The 18,088-nt window shown below is 39.2% G+C and overlaps 1 protein-coding gene across 1 annotated transcript in view; it reads right to left on the reverse strand.

The window, feature by feature from the left end:
* Positions 1-16,779, reverse strand: part of LOC116729808 (protein crumbs homolog 2) — a 29,659-nt gene extending 12,880 nt beyond the window's left edge. Inside the window, exons 1-6 of the mRNA XM_032578590.1 lie at positions 16,569-16,779; positions 8,571-9,266; positions 7,726-7,921; positions 4,536-4,675; positions 3,257-3,442; positions 3,062-3,175 (exon numbers count right to left, since the gene is read on the reverse strand). Coding sequence (XP_032434481.1) covers positions 3,062-3,175; positions 3,257-3,442; positions 4,536-4,675; positions 7,726-7,921; positions 8,571-9,266; positions 16,569-16,638 — 1,402 coding nt within the window. The 5' untranslated portion in view covers positions 16,639-16,779. The remainder of the gene's footprint in view (positions 1-3,061; positions 3,176-3,256; positions 3,443-4,535; positions 4,676-7,725; positions 7,922-8,570; positions 9,267-16,568) is intronic.
* Positions 16,780-18,088: the final 1,309 nt, after the last annotated feature.

The raw sequence follows: 18,088 nt of genomic DNA on the forward strand, positions 1-18,088 counted from the left end.
GAGGAATGCAGCGCTGCAGTCCCTCCCACATCTCCTCCTAACATAGATGGCAACTAACAGCAGATTTTTTTTGCGAGAACCAGCAGGAGGTGCTCCAGGGTCAAACTGAGGCAGACCAAACAGGGTATCTCTGAGAAGGTTCAGACATGCTGGATAATCACTGTTGTTCTGTTAGTTTTGGTAGACTATTTAATATGTAAGATTGTTCAAAAGCTTTTGTGAATAATCTGTGTTTTCACAAGAAGCATTCATGGTAAAAAAGGTTTGCAGAGTCTTCAAGAACATTGAAGGTTCCTTTGTCTTAGTTCAAAGCCACTGCTTGGTAAATGAAGGACATTAGGAGAGTCAAGGTTTCAGCTGAGCAATAGAAACCTCTTTTTTCAACTCTAAATTTTTCATCAGATTGTCTTTTTTTACATTTGATAATATCCTTACTTTTTTCCACAGACAGGAAATGGGACATGTTGTAATCTGTTAGAGGTAAGAAGTTGTCCCACCAAATGAACTCTGGTGTGGTTACAATGTATGTGTGAATGCCAAGCTGATGAGAGACATCTCCAAAGGCAGGAAGTGCACTAGTGAGAAGAGCATTCTGGGTAAATACAACCAAAACAAATGCACTAGCAGGAGAAATGGCTCATGGTCTTTAGTCAAAGACAAAAACGAAATCCTACAACTACATCTCTTTGAAAAGTGGCACAATTTACTCAAAGTATTCTGGAGAGAAATGTTGAAGGCACAAATGTATGCTCTTTCCCACTGTGCTCTTCTTTTTCATGTGGGAAGTGTTTCAGACTCACCTCACTATATTTTATTTTATTACACTCAACATCGACTCAGTGTGGCATTGTCTAAAATTACTCCAGTCAAACACATCATGATAAAAAACAACTGAGGTAAAGTTAACCTTCCTGTTTACTCTGTAGATTCCAGTACAGAACGGACACAACCTCATCATTCACCCAGCAGGTGAAACAATGCCGACCTCCATGGGTGAAAAATATAACAAAAAATATACATTTTTTGAATTATGAGTTTTGACGTATCACAAATAACAATTCTTTAGTTAATAGGAAAATTACAACATATTTAGGCCAACATGTTCAACTACTCGTAGAGCCTTTTAAGTTTTGTCACTGCAGGATTCTTTAGAATGTGTGTAAAAGACCAAAGCATTTGGTAAGAACAATAAAAAAATATTCATATTTTACAATGAATCTTATTATGATACCAAACATAATCTAAATCTGAAACACAAAGTTGTTTTTATCTGTCTTCTTTAGAAAATATGAACAAAGACAAATTGGAGATTTGGAGGGTTTTTTTATTTTCAGTCTGCTTTAATTGATCATTGAATTTAATGAAATATAAAAATAAATGTTATCCATGAAGACTTTGCCCAGGAAAGAAACAAAAGTCGGATTTTCAAGACAAAAAGGTAAAAAATGAGACCCACACATATTTTTTACCTTTTAACTGTCCCAAATGCTCCAAAAACACTTAAATGCAAGTCAATGGGTACATGAGGACACCAGCATCCTAACTACAGTTAACACTATAAAATGTCTTTTAAATGTCCTTCTGCTCTTCCCTGTTTTGTAGAAAATCCTGGCTGATAACTGCAGGACAAATCAACTAAACAGGTTCTTGTTTTGCTGCTTAAATTGTCCTGTTTTCATCAGACTTTAATTAGGGTCCTAAGCAGCTTTGCTTTAATCCTCCCCTGACAAGTTTCCTAACAGACCCCCACTTAATATCCAACATGGATTCCTGGCATATGGCTCCATGTATTGGCTTTGTTGTTTGCACAAATGTTTATCTATAACATATGCTCTCTCACCAGTACTATTCTCTTCTGTGTTGTGACCTGCACATCTCACACTCATAACAATATGGGTGAACCAGCCTTTTATTCTTTGGATGAAAACTGACTTCCTTGGTCTGGAGTCAATATTTGTGTGTCTTATTTTAGGGTCATCAGCTGTTCTGTGTCTTTCTGTTTTGAGTGATAAAGTGACTAATCTCTTCTAATTAGGAATTAATAGGTTGACTAGCCATGAGGAATAATTAGGAGGAAGAGGATTAGCCCTTTATTGACTGGTTGAGAAGTTTCTGGGAACTATGGTGACTAACGGGATATTCTGTTCAGAGTGCCTTGCAAAAATAGAAAAATATTTCTAAAACTGATACGAGGCACAATGAGACAGAAAATGTCCAAAAACAGTTATCTGGTGACTGTCCATAGTACAGTCTCTACTACGGTAGAGACTAAAGGGAGAAACTTAAATAAACAAAAATAAATAAATACTGGACTGGACTAATTGTTTCAAATTGGATTGAACCTAAATGACTGAATCTGTCTGTACGACTGAACTGACTTTTTAGTAAAGTGCTTTGAGACTACATTTGTTGCGAATTGGTGCTGTACAAAAAAAAGGGAATTTAAATTATTATATTTTTGCAACAATGTGGCTCAGACTCATAGAATCAGGACTGTTCTTAGATTTTTACACAGCATTGTTGTTTTGACTTCTGTTTGACTTAATACATATTAAACATGGGTATCACTTTATTTGACGGGGTGTGAATAAGAAGGCCCTTTTAATGCCTTCTTTTAATGCAACTTTTAAAGCAACTTTGCATTAAAAGTGTCATAATTTTGCGAGTAACACTTCATGACAACAGTCATAGATAATTCATAAAGATTCCTTCATGTTCACGACAAATGTTCTGTCATGTTTATGACAGTGTCATGTCAGTCTTATGCACACCACATAAAATAAAGTGTTATCTACAAAGGTATAATCTATTATGCATTGTTTTTATGCACTATAATCTAATTAGGACCTCCTCATTTTTAAGAGATAGTAATAAAACCCCCAGAAGTGAAAGAGGTGTACTTTCTGTTTCCCATACGTGCAAACAAATATGGCTCTTCCACGCATACAGGAAAATAAATATATGACTGCGTTAAAGCAGACAGCCATGTGCTGAGTGCAGCTCAGGATAAATGTTCTGTTCAGAGGTGAGATAAGGACAGCAGATAAGAGGTTTCTCCTACCCGTGAAGCCCTCTGGACACACACATCGAAAGGAGTTGATCTGATCCTGACAACTTCCGCCATGATGACACGGAGCAGACTCACATTCGTCCACATCGACTGAGCAGTTATCTCCTGTTCGAGGGACACTTTGATCAGAAACAGAGACTGTGAATAAAGAAAAGTGAATGTTTTTGTAGATGATCTGAAGCTTACCTGCAAATCCTGGCAGGCAGCGACAAATGAAGCCAGCTGCTACGTTGTAGCTGAAGTTGGCTGTGGTCAGTTCAGGAAGCGTCCCATAGTTCTGGAGAATGGAGCGCTGGAAACACTCTCCATCATTTTCGCATGGATGCTGTTCACACTCATCTATATCCACCTGGCAGTTCTCTCCTTCATAACCTAAACATTCAAGTTGTATACACTAATGAATTATTTTGCACTGATCAATACTTTATTTATCTGCAACATTTAATTTGCAGAAAATTGTAGGTAAATATTTTTTAGTTCAAATTCTTACACCTTCCCCTAGTACTAACTAATCTCAGCAGATTAAATTATGATGAAATAATTAAAATTACAAATTAGCTTAGTTTTTAATTGTACACAAAGTCCCTGTAATTAATAGCACATTTTAAGTCCAAAATACACACATAATATTGCTAAAAGTGTTGCATGTCTGTCTTCACACACATGGATTTGAGTGACCTCACATTTTTAATTTATAGGGTTTATACGATGTCACAGTGTTATTATGGGAATCGCTCATCATTCTTCCAGAACTGTATTTGTAAGGCCAGACAGTGATGTTGGATGAAAAGGCTTGTCTAACAATTTCTTCTCTAATTCCGAAAGTGTTGTCAGGACTTTCAAGTTCTTCTGAGCTAATCCCACACAAAGCTTAAAAGAGGCTAGAGAGGCTCTATATGAAGACAGAGGCTATCCTGGTTAGTGGTTCTCAAAGATGTGGAACCATAATATTGTCCAAAGTTTGTTGGTACGCCAAATTTGAAGAGTTCCTTTTAGTGGAACGAATGGGCTGAGTCTAACTCCTGAAAATCAGCCTCACACTATAATCCCTCCTCCACCAAACATAATGTTTGCCACATTCCAGTCAGAGACGAGTCATTCTCCTGGCAACTCCCAATTCCAGACAGACATGATTTAGAGAACACGGCTCTGCAGCTGGATCCAGTGTCAGCTTGCTTTACACAACATTCCAATGCATCGTGCGCACACTCTCCATTCAAAATTGCTTTCACTTTGTCAAAACTCACCTAACAGCACAATGTGGAATAGAGTGAATACCTTTGGCGACGTACTGTGTTTTAAAGGAATTGTTTATTAACGTTCCACCTAAACTGTACACAACATGTGCAGCGAATGTGCCTGCTTTTAATATTTAAATCACGTCTTTCAACATGTGTCTGAATGTTTCCTTCCACTGAGGTGGGCAGGTTATTTTCAGGCTAGTTCGTGTCGAACTGCAGTATACCTGGCCAGCAGAGGCACATGTACTGGTTGATTCCCTCTGAGCATGTGGCTCCATGCTGGCAGGGATCAGATGCACATTCCAGGATGTCGTTTTCACAGTGGTCCCCGGTGAAGCCCGTCCCGTCACAGTCACACTGATAACTAGGAACCAACACACACACAGCGAGAATGGTCATAATCATGTTTTACTTTAAAGAGGGTTTTTTTCTTTAAGAAACAGCCTTCTCCGTTGCTTCTTCATAGCCATCACCCCACAGAGGCCGTGCATGCTTCAACACAAATTCAATTCAAATGTAGCATAAAATGTTTCAAAGTGAAGCATAAAGCGACTCTCAAAAACAAATGGTGGCACCAACATTTCATGCTATGTTAAGCAGTGAACTGTGCCTTGAACCTTGAGTTTTATATGATAGGTCAACACAACGTCATGCATGTTTGTGCTTTCTAAAAATAATCTAAAAAGAGGGGCGTGCATTGTATTTGATCTCTTTATTATGATGCCCCCAAATAAAAGCTGGACAGGATTAAACAGTAACTCACAAAATAGATTATTACATTTATATCTGATTAAGTAGGGAAAGTATGCATTCTTTGCCATATATTTTTTAACGTTACAACTTGTATTAGGTCTTTACCTAGTGAAGTTAAAAAACACATTATTTTTTAAATCCTTTACTGGTAAAAGTTGGAAAACTTGTGGCATCCATTTTCCCTGGCCAGCGGTCAGATAGTGTGTGTGTTTTTTTTCTTTTAAACCTCATAAAATAGAGCATTACTACCCACAGGTTGAAACGTCAGACTGAGTCAGTCTGATACTTTGCACACTAATGACAGATACAAGCAGCACCTCTCAATTTGAAAAAGAAAAGAAAGGAAGAAGAGGAGAGATTAAAATTAGCCAACATACTAAAAAAAAGGGGGACAGGGAGGAGTGAAAAATTTAGAGAGAAAAAAAGGAAAAGTGCAGAAAGCAGCCAAAGGCTGAGTTGGTTACACACACTGGATTCCAGTTAAAACTAGCATAGTATTTATTAAATCCTTCCTACGTATTCAATCTGTGTTTCTAACATGCCAGGTTTTTGGAAGCTGTCCAATGACTCATCAAGATGTGTAACAATAAGTGGATTAATTCTTATCCAGTGTCAACTTTACAGTCTGCCCTGCTGCCTCAGACAGACATGCTGCAGGATGTGACTCTGACACGGCTCATCATTATGATGCCTGATTCAAACACCAATCTTTGGTTGCCAACCCTTTGTTTTAATCAGATCTTCAACTACTTCACAGTTCTGAAATTCTCTGAGTTTCTATTTATGTTTATCTGTTCATTACTTTGTGTCTGTGCTGATATCAGCTGTCTGTCACACATTGGGACAGCTCAGCTGTGACTTAGTGAATAGAGTAGTCATACTGCATTCAGATGGTTGCATGTTGATGTTCTCCTATGGGAGTTCACCCTGCATTTGGCGGGTTGCTGGTTTGATCCCCACTCCACCCGCCTCGCCTACTGGTTGGTGGTCAGAGGGCCCAGTGGCACCAGTGCATGGCAGCCTCACCTCTGCCAGACTGCCCCAGGGCAGCTGTGGCTACTATTGTAGCTTGCCACCAGCAGTGTGTGAATGTGAATGGGTGAATGACTGTAGTATGAAGCACTTTGAGCTTTTCTGGACTTGATAAAGTGCTGAACAAGTTCAAGCCATTTACCATTTATGCAAGGCAAGTTTGCTTCCGATGTTTTTGTTGAAACTGTCACTATGTCGTGACTCGTGACAGTATAGTAAAATACACATAATTTGTGTGCTAACTAGAAACAACCAATCAGAGCCAGGAGAGCTCTCAATCATGCTTGTGTCCACAATGCTCCCTCTGCTACAGATTTTCCCTGTCAGCAGAGCCTGTCATGAATACTAAGACTAGTTATCATGGCCACCGATGACATCAGACAAATGGTTTTTCTGTAACAATGAATTGTTTCTTCGCCGTTAGCACATTTAGCAGCACGTTGATGAGGTTGATTGACAGTGCAAAGATTCTCCTCCTGGCTCTGATTGGTTGTTTTTGGTGAGGAGCGGTGCTATTATTGCTTCAGACGACAATAATAGCTCAGGGAAGAGTTGGAGGAGACAGATTTTTTTCATATTATACAGTCACAACATTGTGATAAATTTAGCAAATATGTAAAAAACATATTCTTATAAAAGTTACTTACTGCAGCTTTAAGTGTGGATGTGTGGGAGATGTTGGGGGGAGTTTGTGAGTGGAAACGGTTGAACGTGGCTTTAGTATAAAGTGCTTTGGGTGGTCACTATGTCTACATAACATATACGTACATTTACAGTTGGCATGAATTCATATTCTGGGAGGAAACCAGAGAACCTACTAAACCTTGCAGTAAAAGAACATGGAAACTCCACACAGAAAGATCCCAGCACTATTAACTCTAAATCAGTGTTTCTCAACCTTTTTTGGGCCAGCGCCCCCCTATCAATTATCCAGGTCCCTTACCGCCCCCATTAAAGAATTTGTAGACTACTTTGCACTGAATATTATTTTATTGTTATTTCTATCACTATTGTTGATATTTTGAGTTTTATGGTTGTTTCTGTATTTATCATCAAAAATAATTTCCCAGAGAACAAAAAAGCCATGTGAATAGAAATTATTTTTACAGCCATCTATGAAAAATGCAATGAATGGACATTCAAGTTAAAGTCGGTAAGCCTATCAGCAGCTAATCAGAGTGGAAAAAGAATATTCTTCTGTGGAATTTTCTTTCTAAATCTGGCACAAAATGACCAGAAAAAAGATGTACAACAATACCAGTTTAAACTTTGATCTATTTGCAAAAAGACTGTGCTCTGTAACATGAAAACATGGATAGAACTGTAACTATATTAATCATAACTTTTCTTCTCTTCAGTGTTTCTGTCAGTTTCTGGTGGTGCAGCTCTGTGCTGCCTTCAAGAGAATGGGACATCAGAGTATCATTCATAAAATTTCACCCACTTGGCATTTGCTGTATAAACCAGTGCTTTCAGTGGCAAACCAAAAGTTCCAGATCCTTTTAATTTATCAGGTGATTATTGAGTTTTTGCTCAAGCAAAAGGTCTAGTCACAGTTAAGGTTGGAGAAAGTCTGAGAACAAAATGTCATGAGTTGAAGCTTAAAAGCATGGCTTTTTGTAATCTTACCTGTTGACCCTATCATTGCACTTGCCCCCGTTCAGACAAGGCATGCTGGCACATTCATCAATGTTGACCTCGCAATCCTGGCCCTGGAAACCTGCCATGCACTCACACGAGTACAAAGCAACATGGTCTTGACAGGTGGCACCGTTCTGACAGGGAAGAGACTCACACTCATCGATCTCCTCCTCACAGTTGATGCCTGCAGAGTACCAGAGAGAATGAAACAAACATCATGCTTCATAATCCAAGAATATGTGAAGCACTAAAGCCATGATAACAACAGGATTGACAAACTAATGATGGTACAACAAGTATCTATCACAGATAAAATGTGTGTTCTCCTGCAAAGTGAACACATTTTCATTCTTTGGCGAATTATATACAAGTTAAATGTGGTTTTATAGCTGCTATAAATGTCTTATGAAAACAACTCCAATCCAAACTTTATGTTATCAAGTTCAGAACAGATACCTCTGTTTTGTCTGTTTTCATTCTTTCTCTATGTCATAGAAGATAGTAATAATCTTATTTTTATTACTATCTTGTGGGAATATCATGTTGTGGGACTTCATGAGTGATGCTGCATTAGAAATGCAGAGACTGTGTGTTGAGTTATTTTGAGTGCTCAGCAAATGTACACTGTTATACAAACTACACACTACCTATATTGCGTCAATATAGGTAGTGTGTAGTTTCACGAGAATATAATATAATTTTTACAAGATACCATAGATCAACAGATAGATGTTAAGACATTGACAGCACTAATGAAAAGCAAAAACTGAATATCACACACGGGTTTATGAAACATTTTGTGTATCTATCGCATCACTAAATGACTACATTACCTTTAAAACCTGGAGTGCAGACACACATGTAGTGATCCACCAAATCCAGACATGTGCCATTGTTCTGACAGGGTTGTGAGGCACATTCATTTATGTCGAGGTCACAATGATAGCCCTGAAATCCAGGCACACAGAAACACTGATAGCCATCAACTCCGTCTTTACAGATGGCTCCGTTTTGGCAGGGGTCAGACCAGCACTCGTCAATATTCTCCTCACAGTTATTCCCCTGGAATCCAGCAGCACATCGGCACTGAGGGCCCTGGTCAGGGACGTCCAGGCAAGTAGCACCATTCTGACATGTTTCCTCTGAGCAAGTGCCCACGCTCTCCTGGCAGTCGTCACCTCCCAGACCAAGAAGACAGTGGCATGAATACCCATTGACATTGTCCACACAGTTGGACTTAACACCACTGCAGGGGTCACTCTGGCATTCATCTACATCCTGATCACATCTGTTCCCTGTGAAGCCATCTGGGCACTGGCAGGTGAACTGATCCGTCCCAAGTTCACTGGTACAGTTGCTGCAAGGTGCAAAAATACAGGGATCGTAGCGTTCGTCGCAGTTTTTACCCATGAACCAGACTGGTCCTTTGGTGCACAGACACACATATTCACCCCTGTGGTCGATACATGTTGCACCATTGTTGCAAGGAGAGGATAAACACCTGTCTGCTGCTGCTGTGCACAATAATCCTAAAATGGGGAAAAGACAAAGAAAATAAATAACTCAAAACTTACAATCTATACATTGTATGAATAATAATCAACTAAAACGTAAAAAGTTCAAGTGATTATCTAAGTGCCTTTGTAAGATTGTTGGTCCCTTAACAAATGATCTTTATCAGCTTTCTAAATAAATAACTGGGTGGTTTGCTGATACGCTTCATAAAACAACTCCCGGTAGAACGTATGGGATGCCTGCACCTGGAAGATGTTTCGACAGTTTTAACCTAACATATGACAGCAAACTATGCTTTCAATTCAAGAAGTTACAAGTTACAATCTTTCATTATTTAGTTAATAAAATAGTGTAAGAATTTGTTACACATAGAGCAGGGTTTCCCCCAGCGGGCAAACATTGACAAATATTAAAGAAAATCATTCATATACACAAAAACTATCAGTCCTTATTTAGATCAAATTAAAATGAAATAAAGAAATAAACTTCAGTCAAATCAAGATGAAATAAGATTAAAAATGAGATTTTCTATCACCGGTGTGAGCCTTGATCATCTACAGTAATGCAACAAATGTTTGGAATAATAAGTATGTATAATGAATCTGTAGAATATTTGACTTAATTTTCCAACTGAATAAGTGAATTAAGTAAAGTATTCTATAAAATTTGAATCTTCTGAGATTCATATATTGATGCTGTTAACAACAACTCTGGTATTTGTTGCATTTCTTCTGGCATCCATGAACTTTTGCAGTTTTCTGAGATTGAAAACAAAAACCTCAACGTCCACATGAGCATTTCCTGCTAAGTGCCATGAAGGAGTATCTGGAAGCCCATATGCTAAACCAACCTCAGACTCTTTAGCTTACAGAACAGACTTGCTCAGGTGTTTTGTTTAGAAATCTGAACTATGGGAGGAAGTTAAGACATGAAAAAGATATGCCCTTCATCACAAAAGTATCTTTTTTAGTTACGTTTAACAGTAACAATGGTCTTAATCATCTCCAATTACATAATCTAGTTGAATAAAGAAAACTCCACTGTTTACATTTTGTCAAATATTTATAATTTTATGGTCATATGATGATTTAAAATGTAGGCCTATTGATTCTGGATTTCTGCCACTTGGATAACATCAGATCACTTTTTTTGGGCTTTATGAGAAATAAAAATCTAACATTTCTGACATGTTAGAGTTTTCAGTGTTTATCAATGAAATTCTAGATAATTTTACAAATATTTGTCAGCCCTACTATAGGTCCTTATGTTCTAATATTTTACTCATGCTAATACAACAGTCTGCTTACTGTTGTAACACTTGGAGAGGCTTAGAAACCAATCTTCTGATGAAGAATTACCGGCAGCTCTTTTCTGAAGACTTATGTGTAGAGCAGATGGTGTTAAAGGTAAACCTATTATAGTGTCTGTGTCAACAATGAAAGTTTCACCCACTTCATTTAATGTAAGACAGTAGAAGATAATGACAGTCACATACAGAGCAGAGCTTACAATTTAAACTGTTATGACAGAGGTATTCAGTCGTCCCTCCAGATCAGTCAATTCAGGTGATAAAGTCATTTCCACGTTTGAAGGTGTGTAAAATCCAGCATCAAGCTGTGCTGACTGTTTCTAATAACATTTGTAAAAGATTCGATCACATGCAGTAATTTCAGCCCTGGACCAAGATAGGATGCCACCTGTTCAATAAGTGCAGTCATGAAATGTCCTCAGTTGCAGCAAGAGGAAAGAGACTGGAGACAACAGAGACTCAGGTGGGAAGTGGCATACAGTATTACGCTAAAATATTACGCTATCACAAAGAGAGTCAGCAGATGCTGAGGAGCATGCAAAGTCAGTAGCAAGAGACCTCCAAGCTTCATGTTAGGGAATCAATTTTATATAGAGAGCTTCAAGGAATTTGTATCCATGACTGAGCAGCTGCATCCAAGACTTTTAACACCAAGTCCAAAGACTAAGTCCAAGACCAAGTCCAAGTCCAAAGCAGCAAATGGCCTGCTTTGGCCATTGGCTGGAGCAGTGTAAAGGACACTCCCATTGGATTATAGAGTAAACTTTGGAGCAAGGTGTCATGGAAATCTGTCTGGCAATTCAGTAGACACGTCTGGATTTGACTGTTGCCAGGAGAACAACGCTTGCCTGACTGCATTGAGGGATTGTTGCAGTCAGACAGAGTTGGTTTCAGTCCCTTAGTGCCAGTAAAGGGAATTCTTATTTTTGTATAATGTAAATACATTTTGGGAAATCTAATCCCCATATGTAGGAACAGGTTTTGGACGGTCCCTTCCTGTACCCACATAACTGAGAACCAATGCACAAAGCCACAGCCATACGGACATGGAAGAACCTTTCCTGCACAAAGTCTCTGTCCTAAATCTAATACAACACCTTTGGATTGAACTGAAGTGAGACTGTGAACCATGCAATCTTGTCCAACATCATTATCTTTAAATAGTTTAATAAAATAATAAATTTCCACATAAACATACTCCGAAACCTGTGGAAAGCTTTCCCAGAACAGCTGAAGCTGTTATAGTGCAAAGAGTAGGTTGACATCATGTTGAATCCTATGAAGTAGGATGTGACTCAAGCTCATACAGTATGTGTGTGAAGGAAATAAGCTGAACAAGTCTAATTTAGAGAGAAGAATCTCAACTTACCCAGTCAGCCATTTTTACCCTTGTGGTAAAAGCAAAGTAAATCTTTAAGTACATTCTATCTTCAAACCATTCTACTTTTATAATTTTCTGGATTTAAAGGCCAACCTTCAGAGATAAGGCACTTATATGTCAGGCAGGTCATTCCTGACACCTTCTCCTCCTGCCAACTAACAAGACAATTGATTTTTTTACCACTGTACTGTTGGTTGGGTGGATAAAAGCTTCCCAATTACATGGGAGACACCCAGCTTTTCTGCAAACAACAACATCATCAACAGCAGTAACAATGCATTTATGTCTTCTATCTAACACCTGCATCTCTTATTCTCCACTGTATGCACTTTAACACCTCCACTTCCTTTCACTGGCATCTCCTATCACTTCCACCTAACACCAAACCTTCCTTCTCACATCACTGTCTCACTTCTCCTCCCCTCACATCCCTGCTTTTCATACCCCATAAAGCCCAGGAGGTTCAGTGTTCACTATATCACCTACACTTTAAGAACATACAAGCTTGTTAGGACAAGGTTCACGTTTTGGCCAGAGTTACCCTGAAACAACAGACTTGATTTTAGTTACCTAAATAAATTCTACCCTGAAATGATTAGAATAGATCTGAATGTTATAAATGTTTGACATTCAGATCATTCAGGAAGGATAAATTTTATGTATAGTTCACCGCAAGATCCTGCAACTATGTTCATATGTTTTGAACTATCTCACCTTTTGTCAAAATGCAAGCATAAACTTGAATGTATGAAAAAAAAAAAGTATTTTGCAAATAAATTCTAAACAGGGTGATGTACACATGTATCCAGGCCCCTGAATGTTTGTTTGTGGGGTGATTCTACCAGCTTTACATATTTACACCAAAGCCTTTTTTTTTGCTAACTCAGCCTACTCACAACCTTCATTAGATTGGAGAGTGAGTATCTATCAATGTTGGTCTAAGTATTACCATAGATTCTAAGTGTGGACTTCGACTGGCCCATTCTAACACGTACACATGCTTTGCTCTAAACCAGTCCATCGTATCTCTGAGTGTATGTTCAAGCTCTTTGTCCTGCTGGAAGGTGGAGATTTGCCTGGTCATCATCGTCCTACACCACTCTGCTCAATTCTAATCTACTTTCACTGCTCTGTCTCGGATTTCTCCCGCCTGGCCAATCAGCAAACAGAAGGAGAAGTTGTGACTGATGATGTTGATTTTCTGCACTGTTTTCTTCCTGTAGTTTTAGCAGAGGAACTTAATGACGCTGTTCAGTCCATATTGGCCACTCTACCAAATATTGAATGACCATTAACAGCCGCCTCATTCAGATCAGCTCTTTTCTCTTTGCAGTGCAGGATGGTGCTTCATAACTTCAAACTGGTGCATTTCATAGGTCATGGGGAAATGTCAGCCATTATGTAAAATTGAAAACTTCAACAGAGCCTGCACCTCCAGGAAACAATCGTTTCTCCCTGTATTTATTTATGGCCATCTGACTGAAGACTTTGAAAAAATAACAGGTTTTTTTATACTAACCAGACATATTACTGTTAATGTTTTTACTGTGTCATTTTACAAACAGCACCCCATTGACCCCAGTGTCCTCACACAATCTATGTCTGACATGTACATGTTTTGGCAGTGACAGTTAATGTTTGAAAATCATTATGCACCTTAAAACCAAGATCAGTAATAACAGTTTTAAAATCTACCATTAATACTCCAAAGTCAACAGAGCAAGGTCCAAACACCATCACCTCTGTTTTGTTTTTGTTAAATTGTAAAATGTTCAAGGTCAACCATACTTTAATATCTTCTAGGCACACGAGGAGATGTTTTAAGGAAGAGGCATCTTTCTGCTTAAGGCAAATAAATTTGACCAATGAAATAAGATCCTCTGTCTTGTGAGGATGGAAAGCAAAGGCAGCAAAAACAATCAGAAGAGATCATCTCTCCTTTTAACCTCGCTCTGAGATCAGATTTATTTTAGATTTCTTTCTGCATTGTTTTCTTCTTCTGTCTCCTTCATACCAGACAAAGCCAAGATGATTCTTTCTAGCAAAGATGCTGTAAGTCAAATCATGGCCGCCTAATCTCATGACCACCGCTGAAGGGTTCTTAAAAGCAGCAAGGCTTTCCTCACTCCTCGCCCCGTCATCCAAGCTCAATCAACTCCTCACACATTCCAGTGCGATGATAATGGCCCCTCCTACGTCCACCCACCCGTCCCATCCCAAAGCACTTCATAGATCACTGCTGTAGCCTGACGGAGTTCAAACCTGGCACTGACTGGTACCAGCGTCTCAAACCAGCTGTAACACTAAGCAGAGCCGCCGACTGTTAGCAGGTAGGATGTCAGGATGACGCTCACCAGAGGTCTCTGCATATCTTTTAAGAGGTGTGTGTGTGTTGGGAGAAAGGGGAGGGAGGGGCAACTGAGTTTGACCTAACACATTAAACCCCCCTGCTGTGGGAAGGAGCAACAAACAAATTCACTTTTAAAGTCTTTGCTTCTACCCGCTGGGCAAAAAGTATTTTTTTTAATGTTTTAATAAATGTCCAATATTAAAAAAAAAAAAACTCCAAGTATTGAATAAAGCTTTAACAGCAGCAGTACAAACATGTCTGATCAGTTAGAAACGGAACACGCCGGCTTTAATGCCTCTGGAAGGAGAAAAGTCTGTAGTGTTTATTTTATTTCACTAATAGATTCTATTGTTTCATATTGGAAATACCAGGTAAAAATAAAAGTTAATTCATCCCATGTCTTATACCAAAAACCTGCAGACATTTAATATTCACTTTAGTTTATGAAAAACTATAAAATACACGAGGAGATTCTCTGTTACACAGAACATTCCTCCATCCGAGCAAAAAACTACGTAACTCCAATAATTCTCCCTGAGCTTCTGACTGAGGCTCAGGAAATGGATCAAAACAACAAATACACAAAACCTTTTGTAAACTATATCACTTTCTACACCTTCACAACCTGACCAGTCAGCCCCATCATCTTCCACAAACCATGTAGACTTTATAGATTACTGAAGGATGTTTCAGAAAAAGAAATGGGATCTGATGAGCAGAGATGGGATCCATCCCACTTTGACTGAAACACCAAAACATGAAGAATCCAGTTTCCAGAACAGACGGCCTGAACTGATGGAATGAACTGGTTTGAGTTGGACCTGATGATTTTATGTTCAGTCCTCTAACATCACTTCATTTTAAAGGTACTACTGTAACATTTAATTGAAATGAATTAACTGGGTTTGAATCAAGTGAAGCAAACTGAACTGAACTGATTTATGTGCAGGTGAAAGTGGCACGCTACGTCTAGAAGAAGAATCAGCGCTGTTCCTCCCAGAGACAGGGGAGCCCCAGGATAACGCACGTTAAGCTCAGAGGAATTTTATTGAATCACGACATGAGACTGGCAGCTCCACCAGGCCCAGCTTTGTCCTCTGGAGGCTCCACAGCAGGTGGCTGCTTTGTTTTATACAGAAAAAAATTCCTAATTCCTTTTGGACCCAGTCAGAGTCTGAGACGTACATCCTTTTGTCTGGTGTGGAAGCCTTGTGTTTCATTTTGGAGGCAGAATATGGGTCTTGTTTATGGAACTTTAGAAACCAACTGTTGCTGTTTCACTTCAAGGAACTTCAGAGCTTTTAGAAGTGTTTTCTGGAGAGTTTATAAAAGTTCTTCCCCTTCAGTGTTTCTTTCTTTACAAAGCACTGCAGTTTAGCATTTGGATCATCCTGCTCCCATCAGGCCAAATTCCCTCAGAATTAGTCACAGTTTCACGTTGACAGGCTGAAAATGACAGAAATTACAGTAATATGTGTTTCTTCCATCTTTGAGGTTGCTGTTGTTCTTTAAGTTGGAATTTGTGAAGGCTAATCACTCTGAATTTAATCAACTTTTTCAGCTTATTTTATGCGTCATATTTTATTTTTCTCATCTCCCCACCAAAGCCCTGCCTTTTCCTTTAAAAAACCAGCTCAGCCCCACGGCTCCCTCCATGCTCCTTAACGTCCATTGACCCCTCTTTTCAGAGCCGAGACAAAAAAAAACTGTGCAGCAGTGCAGCTGGACGCCTAACACGTTGCCATGGTGACCCCTAACAATGCCACCAGGATCCAATCAGTGCGTTCGGCGAGCCACCATTCAAACGAGCCTCAGACGCCTCAAATGAAGGTCACGGGAAAAATGGCTTGAGTGGGTTTCATAAAGCTGCTGGGGTTGACTGACCACCCCCCTACACACACACACACACCCCTACACACCCACACACACGCTGTGGGTCAGCACATGCTGCAGATCAACATAAACCATAAAGTTAGTAGGAAAAGTCAAAGGATGTTAAATCTTTTTGACAGGAGAATATTTATAGATGTTGAAAAGAAAATTATTATTTTTTTATTTCACAGAAACCTTTCAAAAAGATGACAAAACAAAATAAAAAAAGACAACTTTCTTGACTGGAAGAAACTAAATAAGTCTTTTAGTTGTCAAACTAGAAAATGCTACGATCTCACAGAAAAGTTGTGCCAAACACACAAAGACACTGCAGGTTAAACAAACTCCAATCTACACCTTTAAACCCAAATCTGATGTGATGAACGGCTGAAACAACCACGTACCCAGCTTGAACATCATCATTGTGAGCAGCACTGTCCTCTGATATCTGGACCAAACTCTGCCAGGCTCCATGGTGACCAGGCTGCTGGTGTCTCCAGTCAGTGCAGGTGGATGATGAAAGGCCACCGGTTCTCCATCCAGGCTGCTTCAGGTTAGCTGCAGACAGACAACAGCAGCCGCTCCATGCTGGACCACTGACACTGAGTAGGAGGCTGCGTGAGAGAGTTTTGGAGTTTGTGTGTGTGCGTGTGTGTGTGTGTGTCTTAAGGGTCCAAGCAGGGATGGAGTAAGGGAGCATAATCACCCCAGCAGAAAGAGAGGGAAGAAAACCAAGGGCTGGAGTCAAGGATTGGATTCATTGTTTCTCCTGACTCGCTGACAGCTGTAACCAGTGTTGTAAAGTAACGAAGTAAAAACACTTCACTACTTTACTTAAGTATATTTTGGAGTACTTCATACTTTCCTCGAGTATGAAAATTTTTGATGACTTTCACTTTTACTTCACTACATTTCCGAACTTAATTGCGTACTTTTACTCCGATACATTTTCAGTGTGTGGTTTAGTTACTCGTTACAAAAAAGCGAGAGAGAGAAACGCAAGTGTTTTGACCCCACCTACTGATTGACTGCAACAGTCCGTAGCCTACTTGCCTGGGCTTGTTCATCACCACCAATAGGATACACCTGTTTCGCTTCTCCCATTAAACACAAAGCAAGTCTCTCAATCAGCAGCAGCCACATGGAGGAGGAGACGGAGACCACAACGACTGCAACTACGTCGGACACGGCTCCAGGGGAACCACCAGCTGGTGATGAGAGCCCATGGCCTTATTTAAACACAATACACTCTTTCGTGGGTGTTAAAGATTCGTCGTACCGCATGCAGTGTATGTTATTCCTGCCCGAAGATGTGGAAATTCTATCTTACAAAAACTCCCCGTCCAACTTGAAGAAACACATCGAGGTAACGTCTTATGAAATGGTTATAATCCTGTTTCAGTAAGTATAGCTTGGTCACTAGGCACTATTGTGAAATCTTGAGCATAACGTTACCTGTATAAATGAACTTTGTTTGGCATTGTTTCAGTTCCACACGTGGTGTATTTAGCTTAGGCCTAATGTTGACTGTAGCAGGCTACCTAGACTCCTCTGTTCAAGGGGGGACGGAAGCCATAGCGATAGCAATTTAGACTAAATTTAACTAATAATAATCAGTTGTAAAGCAGGTTAAGTTAACCTTGTGCTATAGGTAAAGCACCTAATTTTCTTAACTAAATGATGCCTGCAGGTATATCTATTAGCAGGTTTAATTTTGCCTGCACTTGGTTGTGTACATTATTTTAAGTGTATTTGACAAGTTTACCAAAATATAAAAAATGTCATTCAAACTACATTTGCCTTGTTTTACTTTTTACTTGTACTTTTCATTACATTACTTGAGTACATCCATTTTTACAGTAATTTCCATACTTAAGTACAAGAAGTTTCAGATACTTTAAGACTTTAACTCAAGTAACATTTC

Source organism: Xiphophorus hellerii, chromosome 12 (assembly GCF_003331165.1).
Source record: "Xiphophorus hellerii strain 12219 chromosome 12, Xiphophorus_hellerii-4.1, whole genome shotgun sequence".
NCBI lineage: Eukaryota > Metazoa > Chordata > Actinopteri > Cyprinodontiformes > Poeciliidae > Xiphophorus > Xiphophorus hellerii.